General features: G+C 37.2%; 1 protein-coding gene across 1 annotated transcript; it reads right to left on the bottom strand.

The window, feature by feature from the left end:
- Positions 1-11225: 11225 nt before the first annotated feature.
- Positions 11226-13382, bottom strand: LOC8266014 (xyloglucan galactosyltransferase XLT2). The gene is made up of 2 exons (XM_048372956.1): positions 11635-13382; positions 11226-11543 (listed from the first exon to the last, which is right to left on the bottom strand). The coding sequence occupies exon 1, from the start codon at positions 13190-13192 to the stop codon at positions 11699-11701; it is 1494 nt and encodes a 497-aa protein (XP_048228913.1). The 5' UTR covers positions 13193-13382; the 3' UTR covers positions 11226-11543; positions 11635-11698.
- Between the last annotated feature and the right edge of the window lie 3299 nt (positions 13383-16681).

The following is a 16681-nucleotide window of genomic DNA, read 5'->3' as shown; positions in this document are numbered from 1 at the left end:
TAAGAGATGAGAATGGAAGAAAGGTTGACAACACTTTGTACAAGCAAATTGTAGGAAGCTTGATGTATCTCACTATAACCAGGCCAGACATAATGTATGTTGTAAGTCTCATTTGTAGATATATGGAGAATCCAAAGGAAATGCATCTTCAAGCAGCAAAAAGAATTTTTAGGTACTTGCAAGGCACAGGTGACTATGTAATTCTGTACAAGAATGGAGAAAAGTCGGATTTGATTAGCTTTACCGATAGCGACTATGCTGGTGACCAGGATGATAGAAAGAGCACATCTGGTTATGTTTTTAAGCTAGGGTCAGGAGTTATTTCATGGTCATCTCGAAAGCAACCAATTGTCACTTTGTCAACAACAGAAGCAGAACTCGTTGCTGCATCAGCTTGTGTCTGTCAAGCCATATGGCTAAGAAAGCTTCTTGAGGCAGTTCATTTCAAGCAAACAAGATCAACTCTCATCTAGTGTGACAATAGTTCGACCATTAAGCTGTCAAAAAATCCTGTTTTACATGGGAGAAGCAAACATATTGATGTTCGTTATCACTTCTTGAGAGATCGCGCAAGTAATGAAGAAATTGATCTAGTCTATTGCAAGAGTGAGGATCAAATTGCAGAGATATTCACAAAGGGTCTCAAAGTTGCAGCATTCCAGAAGTTTAAGCAGATGCTTGGAGTTGGAAACGCATGAAGTTTTTATGTTTAAACTAATATTAGACACTAATATCAGTTTAAGGGAGGGTTTGTTAGATATTTTTCAGTAGTTAAGTCCTAGTCTACTTTTCAGTTGTTGAGTGCTAGTGTACAACAGTCTTTTTTGCAGCAGTAGTGACAGCTTGTAGTTGCTGTGCTTTCCAGCATTTTAGGAATCAGTTTCATATTTTTAGCTTTCTTTGTTATTTGCTTGTAGTTGCTGTGCTTTCCAGCATTTTAGGAATCAGTTTCATATTTTTAGCTTTCTTTGTTATTTGCTTGTTAGTCTACTGCCTATTTAAAACAGGCTTTCTTTATTAAATAAAACAAATTGAATTCCTTCCAACTTCTATCTCTTTTATTTTATCCGCTGTCATTTATCTGCTGTTCATAACATTCATTCAAAAAAGGGAAAAAGGTAAAATGAACTACTTCATTGCCAACTAAATAATTATTCAGGGAAAAAAGAACAGCACGCAAGATATGAAATAAATAAAGAATTGCTTGTTTTCAGTTTTCCTATTCAATCGATTCTATGAAAACGTCAGCATCAAAATCTATCTGTACAAAAATCTTGGGAATGCTTCTGTATTCTACAAAGACAAATTGATCACTTCAACTAAAACTTCACGGCGTGAGTTGCAATCGTAAGGCCAGCATACATAAAGTTTGGCCCACTTCGACTATTATAGCCCACTTTAGATTTTGGGCTACCCTTTGGATAACAAAGTGATTATGCTTTTTTAAAAATATTTTAGAATTTTTTTTAAAAAAAGAATTAATAAAAAGATATCGTTTTTATTATATAAATTCTTTTAAAAGAAATATTATTTTTAAATATTTCTCAAATTTAAGATACAATTATTTATTTATTATTTTTCAGTTATTTTTTTATTTTTTTTATATAAAAACAGTTAAAAAATAAAAAAAATAAAAAATTATATTTTTGATATTTAACACAGTAAAAATTAAAAAATTAGAAAGATACTGTAAATTTAATAAAATATTTTAAAAAATAGGCCTTTTTGATTTTTTTCAAATACTTTCATCCTTACTTTTTTTAAAAAATGTTATTCACAATTTCTAATATATATCCATTATCAGACAATCTAGTTGTTTCATTAACTTGTATATTTCAGTCTCTACAAAAAAAGTAGACAGTAATAAAAACAGACTAAAAAAAAAAAACCGTTGCAATTTTTAATGTAAAGTCTAAATCAAAAGTAGAGAGATTAAAGTGTTTCTTTTATAAATATAGGGATTATTAAATATATTATACATACGGATTAAGATTTGTGTAGTTTTAAAGTATTAACAGACACAAATGAAATGACTAACTGTGCGACAGTAATTAAATTCTAAGGACTGTGCATAATGTTTTGTGAAAAGTAGGGATGAAAGTGTTTTTTAAGACAAATCTAGGAACTTTAATGTAATTTCCCTTTACCATGTGGGATATGAAATATGTAATTTTGTTGTTCTTCTTTTATTTAAAAGTAGGTATATTGCACATATTATTGCTTATTTTTTCTGTTTGCCTAATTCGAGCGATTCAATAACAAGGTCACTCCTGCCAGTTTTAAAATTTATATGAACAAATTAAATATGCTTCCCATAAAAAGACAATTTGATTCCATCGACTGTGCATGAATACTTATATTTTTCATGTGAAAAGCATAGAAACGTATATTCTGATTAAATATTATGGATTTTTTTTTTTAATAAACGATTACTGTTTGTTTTATTTTTCTTACAATTTAATGCCATACCAAACTTAAATTTATTATGTTATAACAGAATATCAATAAAATTTTAACTTTCAGTATCTTGGATGTGATTTACTATTAGCTAATAATCAATGTTATTCTAAAAGAATCTCTCTCAAAAACGAATATTTTTTTGAAAGATATTATATATATATTTTTTAAATTATTCTCTTTTAAGATTTTTAGTATATATTATGCGATAAATACAAAATATTATTATACAATCATTGTATTATGTACCATAATTACTAACACATACTGGAATTGCTATATATCTGTATTTTCCGTTCCGTGAAAATAGTCATGAGTTATATATCTATTCGAAGAAACAATTCAAAGGGATTGGATTAAGATTACTGTGAATGCTAGTGTTAACAAACCTCTTAACCGGGGAGGCTATGCTCTGGTTGCCAGAAGTTCTTATGGTCTGTGTCATTACTGAATACATTCTGCAGCTTAGCAAATCCATCAACCAATGCTCCTTCAGTTTTATCCGTCGATCTGCCAATCGTGCGGCTCATATTTTAGCTAGATTGATTTTGACAGATGTTCACTTAGCTGATAATCATCTCCTTCTGGCCACTAGGCTAAAGAATCAACCTCGTGTTAACTTAATCTTTGATTAATCAACTCATTATCTGTGTTAAAGAAAAAAATAAAATTCAAAGGATGCAACTTAGCTAGTGTCTCACTGTCTTTCAACAACGTTCCACATTTCCAAGTCTCCCCACCACTCATGGTTTAAGATATTTTCTGTTTTTTTTTTCTCTGTTAATACCAACTAGTTAATTATATTAAAGGACTTTGAGAACATAATATATTTTAATCATTAGTGAACAGCAATCACATGAGCATGAAATAGTGTACCAAAAGAATTTAAAAGAAATTAGATGAAATCTAAGCCAGTATTTGCCTTGATTGTCGCCGACACTATGTCAACTATATATTATACTCAATTCAGCATCTATAGGGAAAATAATATGTTAAGCCAGAATTAGGTTTGAGTATAGTTGCTACGATCTGTTTATGGTGTAATCCAAAAGAGCTAACTCAGCTAATTTAAAGATTCAAAAGAGTAGAAAGACCCCCATGGCAAGAGGCCGCTTGTGTCTTAACTTGAGGATCTGTCCATGCTTTGAGTTCTGACATGAGGATTATGCCATGAGCGACTCTCGGCTCCCCTTTGGTATCAGAGCCTAAGGTGATAGCAGAAGAGAAAACCTAAACACCATGTCAACCGAGATTACCTCTCATACTTCTACCCTTCAATTATCTCCCTCTTGTAAGAAAACCATATCTAACAAGATAGATCATCTTGTTGAGATCTCCCATATTCCTGATAACGTACAGATAGAAGATACTCTAGTACCTATCATCAACCCTTACAACATATTCAAGAAACAAAACTTTGTTAGAAAAACCTTTAACCAAATCATCCACAAAAAACCCCTCACCATAAAAGAATATGTTCAATCCTCCTCACTTTCTCAGTGTTCACTTACTGCTACTTCTCAAGAGCAGTATGTTACTTTAGAAATCCCCACCTCTTTCATAGAACAATGGCGGAAGCAAGGCTATTCTCATCTCCATCTCGGAGCTGTGAGACTTGTCCTTTCCTATCATGGAAGGATGGGATTGCCTGTTACAGCACGGATGTCGCTTTTGGACACTCGTTACCTCAAGTACGAGCATGCAGTGATTGGGACAATAGTCACAACACTCAACACTCGTAGTGTTGCTTTGACTTTCTTTCCAAACTTTAACCTCTCTTTAAGTGATCCTTATCTATCCACTGCCTTAAAAGTACAAGTCCAAATCACGGGAGCTAGTCAAGTTGAAAATGCTCTCTCAGCGACTCTTCACCATCAGATCGTTTATCGATTGCAGGATCATGCACTTAACTGCGGATCCCGGGCTTCCAAGCCTCATCGGATGCTTTGTACATCATGGCCGATTCGGTCAAACCCTACAATAGTTCAAGCTCCTCGGCGACGAAAGGAAGATCTACGAAACTAATTCCTATTGAGTGGGTAACAAATTATGAGAAGCTCCAAGCATCTCAATCAAAACCGATTCAAGCCACAGATCCCCTCTTTATACAATGAAAGGATGGGACTGTTAAGGCGATCTTTACAAGGCGAGGAATCTTCCTCATGACCGTCAATTTTCCAAGCATCAATGATACTGACCCGATTATCACGGCTAGGGAGAAGGTCCTATTCACTCCTTTCAAGCATCGGCAGCCAGATTTATCTTTGCCTGAAGTCGAGAGGACACTTTATGTCCGGGATGTAGCCCGAAATGTGCAAGCCAGTGCCTATGTCATGATGACATGGATTATCTTTGAACCTGTTTCAGCATCAGCGGAAGAATCCGAAAGGATGTCTGGATACTTCTTGTTCGGAGATTCATCCTAAGCCGGATGATCGAGATCCGGATGGTTCCCGGAAAGAGAATAAAAAGCCAACGCCAATGTTCGACGAGGCAATTGAGTTTCTTGCGGAGAAGGAAAAGCGGTCGTGGCGTTTCTTATGATGAGTTCAAAGAAATTATGGCACAACTCAACATTGAATATGGCAAACCCCCTTCTGCGAACTTGCGAATGGAGATCGAGTCGGATCGAAGGTTTATAAGTGGAAACCGGTGCAATCCGGTTTTATGCGGGAGGTACAAAACGTTGGGCCAGTATAACAACGCCACGAACTTTTGGACCTACTTCATCTCTGTCAGTATCATTGGTACAACCCTTGGTTCAAGAATGTTTCATGTTACAACCGGAGGATTTCCCTCCCTTGGGAAAAGCAGAGAACAAAAGATCGAAATCCTTCTACACGGATTTCACCTTCGAAACTTAGAGGCCGTGACACCCACGAAGAAGTTCTCAATCTGGCGGACATCTAATTCTATTGTCCAAAACACTTACTTGAAGAAGATAGATGGCAAATTGGATCAAGCCACACTTGGTTCAAAACATGGATCCTGTTGGATACTTTTCACAAGAAGTCTTGCAACTGTACTCATCCTTGTGAAAGTATCAAGCTCACGGACAAAGAACTCCGGATACCTCGGTACCGATTACCCCCTCTTTCATGCAAAAGCAAAAGGAGATTTCCCGGCTGAAGAAGCAAATAGATCAAATTGAAAATGATCTCCGGAAAGACCAGTCTGCTGCAATTCCAACATTCATATCGGCAGCTTCAACCTCATCGGCTATTACTCCTTCATACTTTTCTTCTTTCCCTTTTCTTTCACAACCAGAACAACCACAAGAAACCCTTTATCAGCCCTTTGGCACATTTTCTCACCTTTACCCAAAAAACACAGAAACCCAGCAAAAGAAATCCTCTCCTCCTCTAGCCCCTAAAGACAAATTTCCAGAGCAATCTCTCATCAGTCCGTATGATTCAGAATCTTCTTCGGATTCAGAGATGGCAGACATCACTGAAATTCTCATGAACACTTCTGATACTGATTCCAGTCCAGGAGTAGTAGAACCTGAAGATGAAGATGCTCAGTCATTCTTTGCTCCCACTGGAGCTCCGAACCCAAGGCCAAAGCCAGCTAGCACAGGACCTTGGTTCACTTTTGATGACTTGCCACCATCAAAATGGAAGGATAAGCTTTCTGAATTCTTGGCATGGATTGATCTTCAGATGACCCTTGAAGGGGCCACACTCAAAAAAGTCCTTGCCGAATTTGTCACAAGGTTTACCGGAAGCTTAAGAGATTGGTTTCAGTCTCAGCCTGAATACACTAGGCTTCAATTTGTCACTCTGCCGACTCCATCAGCAGCAGTAACGATCCTCCATAACCAGTTCCTTGGAAGTTATGACCTTGTCATAAGACAGCAGAAACAAGAGTTCTTTGATCGAAAATGTTGTTCATTCAAGATGAAGGATCTGGAAAAGCATTATTCGGCTATGTCCAAGCTCTACTATGTCATTGGAGGACATGATGGTGATGATACACTAAAGTATACCTTCATCACCTCTCTACCAGATGAGATACAACCTGAGGTTAACAATATGATTGCGGCTACAAAAAGACCAGTCACCTCTATTACACTTGGAGAAATCTGGCAATTCACACTCTCTTCCATTAAGAGCATGTGATCAGGAATTATTCAAAAGGTTGTCTCAAAGGGACTTGATTGTCCAAAAGGCTTGCAACAAAAACCACCTAAAGATCAAGTGCAAAGCCACCAACTGCGTCTGTACAAATCCAAGAAGAAATCGGACATCATTTCCGGAAATACACGCTGTGGCAACAAGAAGTTCAGGAAAAGAACCCAAAGAGATTTAAATACTTCCGTAAAAAAGCGGAACCCGAGGGGTACAAGTCCGATAGATGTTTCATCTGCGAAAGGAAGGGACATTATGCGAAAAATTGTCGAGGAATCGAGAAAAGTCGGCAAGGATGATCTGACAAGTTAGCATGTCCTTATCTCTTGCAGACTCTTTCAAGAAGAAATAGAATCCCTACTTTCGGAGCGAAGATCTTACCCCGGAAAGCTTATTTGGGTTAGAATGGAGTTCTCGGACTCCACAGAGTCTTCACAAGAATCTTCTTGATTCGGATGATAGTGAAATACCAATCCCGATGATTGGTACGCATGAAGAAAGTCGGAAGGATATTCGGAAGATGCAATACAATATCCTCTTTCTCCAACCCTATTATCTTCTTTCTTTGTTTCTCCTCCACCTCCTGAAACTTTTCAATTTACTATAAAACCTCCTCCAGTCCCATATATTCCCATACAGATACTGTCCTCAAAATACTCCAAGCCTGTTCCAGTAATAGCTTTCTTTGACACTGGAGCTCAAAGAAGCATGATGAACCCAATGGTTCTCCCATCAGAGTATTGGAAGCCCCATGATCGATTCTTCAGGCGTGAATGGTCAAACCTTCAAAACTACTCGATCACAAGGCGGTAAGATCGAATTCAGTTCTTTCCCGATTGCGTTGTGTGGACACACATCATTGGTTCAGATCTTCCAAGCAAGGATATTCTGATAGGATTTGATGTTTATCACCAAGCTCAAAAGCTCCAAATCCTTCCAACTGGTATAAAGTTCAAAAGACAGTTTAGGTCATACACTGAAACTTCAAATCATTTTCCGTGGCGAATACTATTCCTCCATTCCTTTCATACACGGGAAAAATTCCTTGATTACATCCGAATCCCATTCACATTTCCAACATCGTCTTCCTCTGTGGAAAAATCCACAATTCTATATCAGCCTCCCCTTCAAACTTAATGAAGACATTAACCCTACTAAAGCCACACACATGGGAATGTCTCCCACAGACCTAGCCCTTGCCCGATCAGAATGCGACCTTTATTACAGTGAGGGTTTAATTGAGCCCACTACTTCACAAATGGGCTTGCCAAGCCTTTTATGTGGAGAAAAGGTCCGAAAGAATCCGAGGAAAAAGAGGCTTGTCATAGACTACAAACCTTTAAACCATTTCCTTCAAGACAACAAATTCCCTCTCCCTCGAATCTCAAATCTCAAGGTCCACATCCAAAAGGCCCAGTACTATTCCAAATTTGACCTAAAGGCAGGCTTTTGGCAACTCGGTATCCAGCCCACAGAGAGATACAAAACTGCGTTTTGTATCCCTAATGCCCAATACCGGTGGGTATTATGCCTTTTGGGCTCGAGCGGCCCCATCTCAATTCCGGGAAGACAATGATTGAGATTTTTGGGCCTATCCTTTACTCTTCTTTGATCTATATCGACGACATCCTTCTATTTTCGGAAGCAGTAGAGGACCATCACCAACTGTTGGCAGTTTCCTTGCCATCATCCAAAAATATGGCATTATGCTATCCGAAAGAAGAGCTTTATTAATGCCAACGAAATTGAATTTCTTGGAATGCATTTCAAGAATGGCCGATACACATATGGTCCCCACTGACAAAGGAACTTGATAATTTTCCGGGAAGAAAATTTATCGAAGCAAAACAAATTCAACAGTTCCTTGGAATCCTGAATTATGTTCGAGAGGCCATTCCACACTGTCTAGTTACACGTGCCACCTCTCAAAGATGCTCGAAAAGAACCCCCCTCCATGGGGAGGCGGAACAAACAACATTTGTCAAAAAATTAAAGAGCTGGCCCACAATCCGCCACCTCTTACAATCCCGTCGGCCAGGGAGAACTTATTCTCCAAACAGGATGCATCCTGACTATGCATGGGGGGCCATCCTCCTAGAAAAGCTCCACGACAAAGAACAACTGTGTGGATATGCATCGGTCGGTTTTCCTCTTGGGAAAAACATTATCACACAACCTATAAGGAAATTCGGCGGTCAATGCGGGATAAAAAGTTTGAATTCTTCCCGATTGGATGACACTTCCTGGTTCGGATGGACAACTCTTCCTTCCCAAGATTCTTGAATCCAACCGGAAGACCTTGCACGAGCCCCAACTATTGCGATTAAAATCATGGTTCGGCAGGGTATGACTTTAAGGTTAAGCATATAAAAGGGATAAGAAACCTAATCCCGGATTTCTTATCCGGACTTTCTAAGCCTCGGAATCGGCCCTATAGTTCTTCTCACCTCTACAATAAATCTTCCCATAATCTTTATGGCCTCCTCATCCTTCAGATCCAACCTGCAACCTCCTTCACCACCAGACCTTCCCAACAACCTTACAACCAAACAAGTCACAGACTTTGCCAGAAACATGATGTTCCATTATTTGGCAACTTTTCAACAAATCTTCTCACTCCCAATCCAACCCAACTTCTTCTTTCCAGACTACCCTTGGTGTTTGATTTACCACTTATCTCCGAACATCCAAAGCATGAAAGTGAGTTATGGTTTCTATGGTGCCTATCTACAGTCTGTCATCATGCTATAGAGGTGCCTATTATGAATCTCTTACACTTCTTTAATAATGAAGCTAACTCGGGGTCTTATCCATGGAGATTCCTTACCTGGTTCAAGACTCCATACCAATGGACAGGAGATCTCCTTAAACTTATTCATGGGCACCAGTTATTCTCAGACAATAATTCCAGAGCTTCGGAATACCATGCTATTTTCATATTACACAGGCCCTATCTCCGACTATCAGAAGACACCTATGCAACTCAAAATATCTGTCACTATTGGAGAACGCTTGATAGTCCTTTACATCTTGCTCCTCCACCAATCACAGAAGAACTAAAGCGAGCCTGCGATGCAGGGAATGAATTAAGGGCCGAGCTAATGTACGCACCATTAGTCTGCACCTTCAATGGACATCAATCAACTGAACAATCCATAGAACATTTCTGTTTCTCTGATCTTCCAACTCCTCTGGATGACCCTACCTTAACCAGGGCGCAGCAAGAAGCCCTCATGCAAGACTCCCAGCCAATGGATGATGACTCATATGATGACGTCTTCTGACCACATACGACTGTCGGCCACTCTTTTATATTATTGTTTGTCCTTATTATGTAAGTGAAGTGTATTATTAGTCTCAGTGGGATGTCCACTAACCTTTGTTTGATAGTGCTGTATTATTAGTCTTAGTGGGATATCCACTAACTTTTGTTTGATAGTGCTGTATTATTAATCTTAGTGGGATACCCACTAACCTTTGTACATTTTCTACCGACTCTCCACTCTATATAAGGAGAAGTCTTTGATAATAAGAGGCAAGCAAGTTTTCCTCTAAACAAGTCTCTTTAAAACTCTCTCTACACTCTCTTATGGCTTTCTAACTTTCTCATTTCTCTTCTCTTGATCCAATGGCAATGTTCTAATAGTTGCTACGATCTGTTTATGGTGTAATCCAAAAGAGCTAACTCAGCTAATTTAAAGATCCAAAAGAGTAGAAAGACCCCATGGCAAGAGGCCGCTTGTGTCTTAACTTGAGGATCTGTCCATGCTTTGAGTTTACAGCATGAGGATTATGCCATGAACAGAAGCAGTCATACATATAGGAATGGAGTTGATAATTAATAGTGATATTCATAAAAATTATTCAACAATATTTGTTGCGACATTGGGCAGGTGGAGAACGGAAACATAATCAAAATGATTATGCATGTGTTAAAATAAAAGAAATAGTAAAAAAAACTCTATTAATAAAAACAAGGAATATAATATTGCTGTGTCCGCTTGCTTTGGATTTATTATCTTTGGGCTCATTAGTATAACATATATTTTTGCCTATACAGAGGTCTGTTTCTCGGCTAAGTATAAAAATACGTTGTCCCTTCTAGTGTTGATTCTCCCATCTCCAATCTATGTTTAACATTATATGAGACTTCCATCAATTTTTATAATGGCTGCTACCAGAAATGGCTTCTCTATAACGAATAGTGGAAGAAAATGCATATATATCCACTGTTCTTCTAACCATCACGTGTGTCCCCAAGTGTTATTAAAGGCTTACTTTTTTTTTTATTTGGGAAACAAACACAGAATAGAGACAATTTCACCCACTGCCGTTTGTACGCTTGTACAGACAATATACAAAAAAAAAGATAAAAGTGGCTCCTTTAACGTTGATGCTTTTCAGGTTCCTCTCTCAACTGAGAAAAGCATCACCCACCAAACTTTACAAATACGTTATAAACACTGCACAATATTATATATATAACCCAATCACAGAAAATAACATTGGAAAATTTAATGCATGATTTGGAGGCTTGGCATGCCATTTACCCTACTTCTGTACATACTATCAACTACCACATTAATGTACTAAAAGAATCCAATGAAGAGATTAACTTGATGATATTTGTCTCACAAATTTATCAACAAATATAAATTGAGATCTGATTGGCAAATATATATTATTTAATTACACTATATCATTAACTCATTTCTGTATGGTATTGAGGGCATTTATCATGGCATGGTCCAAACAAATCCATGTTGCCCCATTTACCCAAGCAAAGAAAGATACCCAACCAGCCAGAGCAAACAAACCCCCAACTGAAGTTGCAGCCATCTAACCAAAAAGCAAGGACCATTAATTGGTGCTTCGGTGGTCCTGCTTCATCCATTAACTGAATGTGTATGGCAGCTCACTGAATAAATCACCCTCCAATCCCACAACCTGCAAATCCTTTTCAACCCCCCACCCCCACAATAAAAAAGAAATACAAGTGTATATATAATATACATACAACATTGTTGAGGAAAAGAATTAAACATACCTTTTCTCACCATAACAACTGCCTCTCAATTTTCTTTTTAAGAATTTCAAAAATCTACTCTAATTTACCACTTGTAATCCCACTCTTCTTGCTCCTTGAATCTCCTTAATACTCCATCAATGGCAACATCAAATGCATCTTTTATACTCCCTAATCCCTCATTTGGTCTTGCATATACAAACTTTGGTATATATTCAATAACTTTTTCTCTCATTTTCCTCACTTCTTCTTTACTATAACTCTCGAGCACTTTCCTTACTGAAGTTCCATTTTTTACCTCGTCCCTGTGAATAAAAACAGAATAACTATCCGGTTCACCCGGTAAGAACCACTCATACTGATAATACGCGGTCCTTTTCCAAAACAAAACCGGAATTGAGCCCGCTAACATGCAATCAAAAATAGACCTGCGAGTAAAACTATCACCTCTCGGCTGTAAACAAAAATCCGAATCCAAAAACGTTTTGAGAATCGCCGAGGTGCCGTTGGAGCAACGACTCCCGGAACAGTCCACGACTCGGCACGAGTCTGACTCGTTGTAACAATGACGAAGCAACAATCCTCTAAAGTCGTTTTTAATAGCACCGCGTTTGGCTCCCGCGAAACAAAAGAGGCTATTACGGTTACGCGTACGGACAAAATCCTGCCACTGGAGTATATCATTGTCGGATCTAGGGTGGAATCCAGTGGGGTAAGGTACACCGACGTCGAAATAGTCCCATGGATTTCGCTCAATTAAGAGACGAGTAATGTTTCTCATACCTGGCATGTAAATGCAACTTGAACCCCAGTCTTCCTCTTTTGACCGACGAAAATCCCATGAGATACGCCCCATCGTAAGGAAATGATTCCAACCGTTTGATCTTTTGTAGTACGGTTGATCTCGGACCCAATCTAACATTATCTCGCAGTGACGATCGCGGTCTTTAGCAGTGTAATTGAACCATAAAAACTTACCAACAGCAAGTCCTGCATAAAACGGAATATAAAACGCTGTCGCATTGCTTGGCTCCGTAGTTCTACACTTGTGGTTTAAAATCCGATTATGGAATATAATCTCGGAAACGAATTGGTCCGTCCAGTACCAAGCGGGTACCAGATTCTCCGGCACAATTCCGGAAAGTCCGGTGGCTTTTTGACCAAAACCGTCATTTGTTAACGCATCACATCTAGAACTCCAAGGGTTTAACTCATCACAATTTTGAACCAATTCAGCGTTGAACTTACTTGGTAGATCGTAGACAAAGACTCTTCCTAATCTACATTCATCATCAGCCGTTGGATTGGTGATGAAATGATGAGCGGTGTATGGAGAAGGGAAGTGGTGGCGGTGGTGAGTGAAAGATAGAGGAAGAGAGCGGAAAGCAAGGAGGATGATAAGTTGAAAAGAGAGGACTGAGAGAAGGAGCCATGTGCGCGATTGATTTAAGTAAGAATGGGAAAGGAGAGAGCTAAGAGAGGTGAATGAGTTTTTGCGAGGCAGAACGGCGTCGTCCGGTGGGCTTTTGGGTTTTCGGATGTATGGTTCAGGGGAAGACGGTCTTGAAAGGGAAAGCATCAGAATTAGGAAGATTGATACTTTCTGGTGATGGCTTTTGCGGACTAACTGACGTCTAAGTCTACTTCTTCTCTGTTTTAAAGCGGTGGCGGTGAGAGATAAAGCCGTATAAAGTGGGGCGTCTATTGTTTTGAGTTTCTTTTCGAGGTTGCTTTAACCAGGAGAATAAGCAGTGAGGTTTGGGTTGATAAAGCTTCGAGGAGAGGCGGAAATGATAGGGTTTGGCACGTGTACGGTTTGATTACCGGCTGCTTAGGCAACCGACAGGGGTTTCGGCTATTACTAACTGGCACGTGGCTGGCGACGCAACTGTGAAAAACCTGTGCTTCTATTTTGTTCCCCTTTTCGGTTTTTCTTTTTCTTTTATCTTTTCAATGGGAAGTTTTGAACGGGACTAAAACGTCTATTTGCTGTAATTCGATGACTCTTACCCTTTAATTGGAAAGATTTTACGAGAAAGGAAAACAAATAAAGAGAAAAAAATGTGTATATATAATTCATTTTTTATATTTAAATAGAAGAATTTAAAAGTAAAAATCAATATAATAAAAAAATTGTAATCTTATATAATATATTTTTATTCTATTTTTTTGGTAGAAATGCACATAATTCTAACATAAATAGTAACAGTTTTTTAATTTATTACATTTTCTCCCTATTTTAGAAAGAAAAAAGTTAGAATTTGTTTTATGGTGTATTTGTATTTATATTTTTTGTCATTTCCAAACATGAAATTATTCTTTTTTCCTTCTCAATCCCAAACGTATATGGTAAAATAAAGAAAAAATAGAAGTACAAAAGAAAACAAAGGAGGGACTTTCCCATATTTAAGGATAGAAAACACTAATTTGTTAACCAAATGATGGTGGCTTTTCCTTTGTGCAAGATTTCAAGGTATAATAAAAAAACACTAATTTTACAATGTCTGTTGCCAACATAAGAACATTCTTTTATTTTTCTTTCTAACTAATTTATTTTTCTTTAATTTTCTCATATTTATTTTCTTCCCATCATTATCTTATCCAAATATAACATTATTAACTAATTTCCGACTGCATTATTTTAAAAGTTAACGTAAACAAAAACAGAAAAATAGTCATATGATTAGATTATAAAGTATAAACCTCATTGGTACTTTATATGGACTTTGAGAAAAACATTCAGAGCATCCGAAAGGCAGTCCTATGAAAATATGAAGACCCTTATGGGATCGGTGCTCTAGTTCAAAAGGTTTACCCATAACGTAATTTCGCCACGTGTTTTCGAAAGTATACCCAAAGGAGGATATATGAGACACCTGTTAGATTTTGTCGTTATTAACCGAACGATATCGTTTTTTGTTTAATGGAAGACTCTATTTCAGAAAAATAATTGAGTGGCAATAAGGTGGCATCCGGTGGAGGAATAATTAGCTGCAGCCTGTATTGAAAGAGAATGGCCAACTAGTACGGACGTCATAGGCCCCATTTGGGCCGAAAAACGACATGTAGCATCCAGTTATTGCCGACAAAGTTGTTTTCGCATCTTGTGACTCGGACGCAGTCTAAACCATAGAAGTTTTAGTGTGTCCGCCTATTTTAAAAAAAGAAAAGAAAAATGTTTCCAAAAAACAAAAAAAACTCATTTTGCCCACTTAATTTTGCGTCTCGACCAAATTGGCACAATTCAACATCTTAAACAAATTGATACAGTATGTAACAATTTTAGATCAATTAAACCCAGCATTTAGTGCGCAATTCAATGGGCAAAGGTAGAAAGGTAAGTGGAGTAACAAATAATTTTATTTCATAAATAAATAATAAATACCAATAACTAATATCATTAGCTTGAATGAAATTTTATTTTTTATTTTTATTTTAAACAGTAGCAATAGATAGAAATAAGAGATTAAATCATAATTGACAAAATAATATATGAATCTCGTTATACGAAGATCTAATAGTATAGTTGATTGTTAAATTTTTCATATTTTTTTATTTTAATTATATATTTTAAGAAAAATTAATATCAATTTAGTAAAATTATTAATATTTCACTTGTTATGCACAAATAAAAATAATATTTAATTGATCTAAAATTGTTAAAATTTGTATCAATTTGTCTACGAAGTTGACAGCGTGCCAATTTGACCTGGCTACAAAGTTCAACGGGCAAAATGAGCTTTTGTGCATACTCTTGCAACTTTGGTCCATAAATCGAAACGTGGCACATTCAAAATAGTCAATGAATTAAAAGTTGGGACCCTTATTAGTAACTGTTGAAAATATTTTGGTACATATTTAGCCATTTTTTAGCATTGATAGAAACAAATCTTGTTTTGGGCTATCATGCATGTTACATGTATATTCCATGTTTCCTCCCCTAGAAAAAGAAAAAAAAGCTCCTAATTTGCTGTATCTTGATTAGCATTTTTGGTGTATGTCTTACGGTATAATTTTAATGAAAGGCAGAGAGGCACCTTCGATATATGTTTATTGCCGCCTTTGGTCCAGAGCCCTTCCTTTAGTGTTGAATATTTTGGTCAGCAAAAGCTTTATCGTCCATAATAAATGTGATTTTACTAATACAAAAGGAAAGGGCCAACTATGACTCCAGCTACATGTGAGAAGAAATACTCCATTAATTTAATGCACAAAATACAAGAATTGAGGAAACTTCATGATTCAGACACCTTATAACCCTTTTTCTTTAGCTATAATAGCAATTACCGACAAAAGGAACTCAGATGGCGTATGATTTGGATCCTCTTCCAAGCTAATGAAGAAATTTTTAAAGTTTGGTTAGATTTTGCATTTTCTTACTAAAGAAAACTAAACATTTTCATCACACAATTGCAAACATTTGGGATATCAATTGTGTTTTGCCATAATAGCGAATTCTCTCAAAATTATATACAAATAAACATTAGAAATTAGTGAAGGCTGTGTTGATGATTCACGATTGAAATTTAGAATATATTAATAAAATTAAACTCGAATTCAATCAGTGGTAAAATAATTAGAACTAGTCACGATGTGTATTGAACTTAATTACCTTGCTTTGCAGCCTTAATCTAGATCCTGTTGACCTTCATAATCCATAAGCATCCCCTTTAGATAGAATGCTTTGGTGAGATTCAGTCTGTATCAACTCTAAACTATAACATCAATTATTAAAAGACTGATTAACCATTTGGCACAACAGCAGCCTACCACGCAAGTACTGAACAACATGCATTGTCAGCTGTCCGGGTAACATCTGAAGCAACATAAGTGCCTACAAGAATTGATCTTCACATGTCATCTTATTTTTAACAAGGAATTAATGCCGAATTTAACAAGTCTAACTGGTTCGCTGAAAATATAATATTAAAGAAATTGCTGCAGAAGGAGTTGACAGTATCTGTCTAGTGCAATGCACGAAAACTCTAACCTAGCTTAAGCTCAGCTTGTATTTGTTGACCAGCTCGAGCGATTGAAATATAGAATTCATTCTCTTGCTCACTTAGCT

The sequence above is a fragment of the Ricinus communis genome, chromosome 4 (genome assembly GCF_019578655.1).
Source record: "Ricinus communis isolate WT05 ecotype wild-type chromosome 4, ASM1957865v1, whole genome shotgun sequence".
NCBI lineage: Eukaryota > Viridiplantae > Streptophyta > Magnoliopsida > Malpighiales > Euphorbiaceae > Ricinus > Ricinus communis.
Note: the sequence above shows the minus strand (reverse complement) of the source record. Positions and strands in the feature narration are given on the sequence as shown.

Bases quoted from the DNA above. Each gene is read 5' to 3' on its own strand.
- LOC8266014 (XM_048372956.1), bottom strand. From the start codon at position 13,192: ATGCTTTCCCTTTCAAGACCGTCTTCCCCTGAACCATACATCCGAAAA.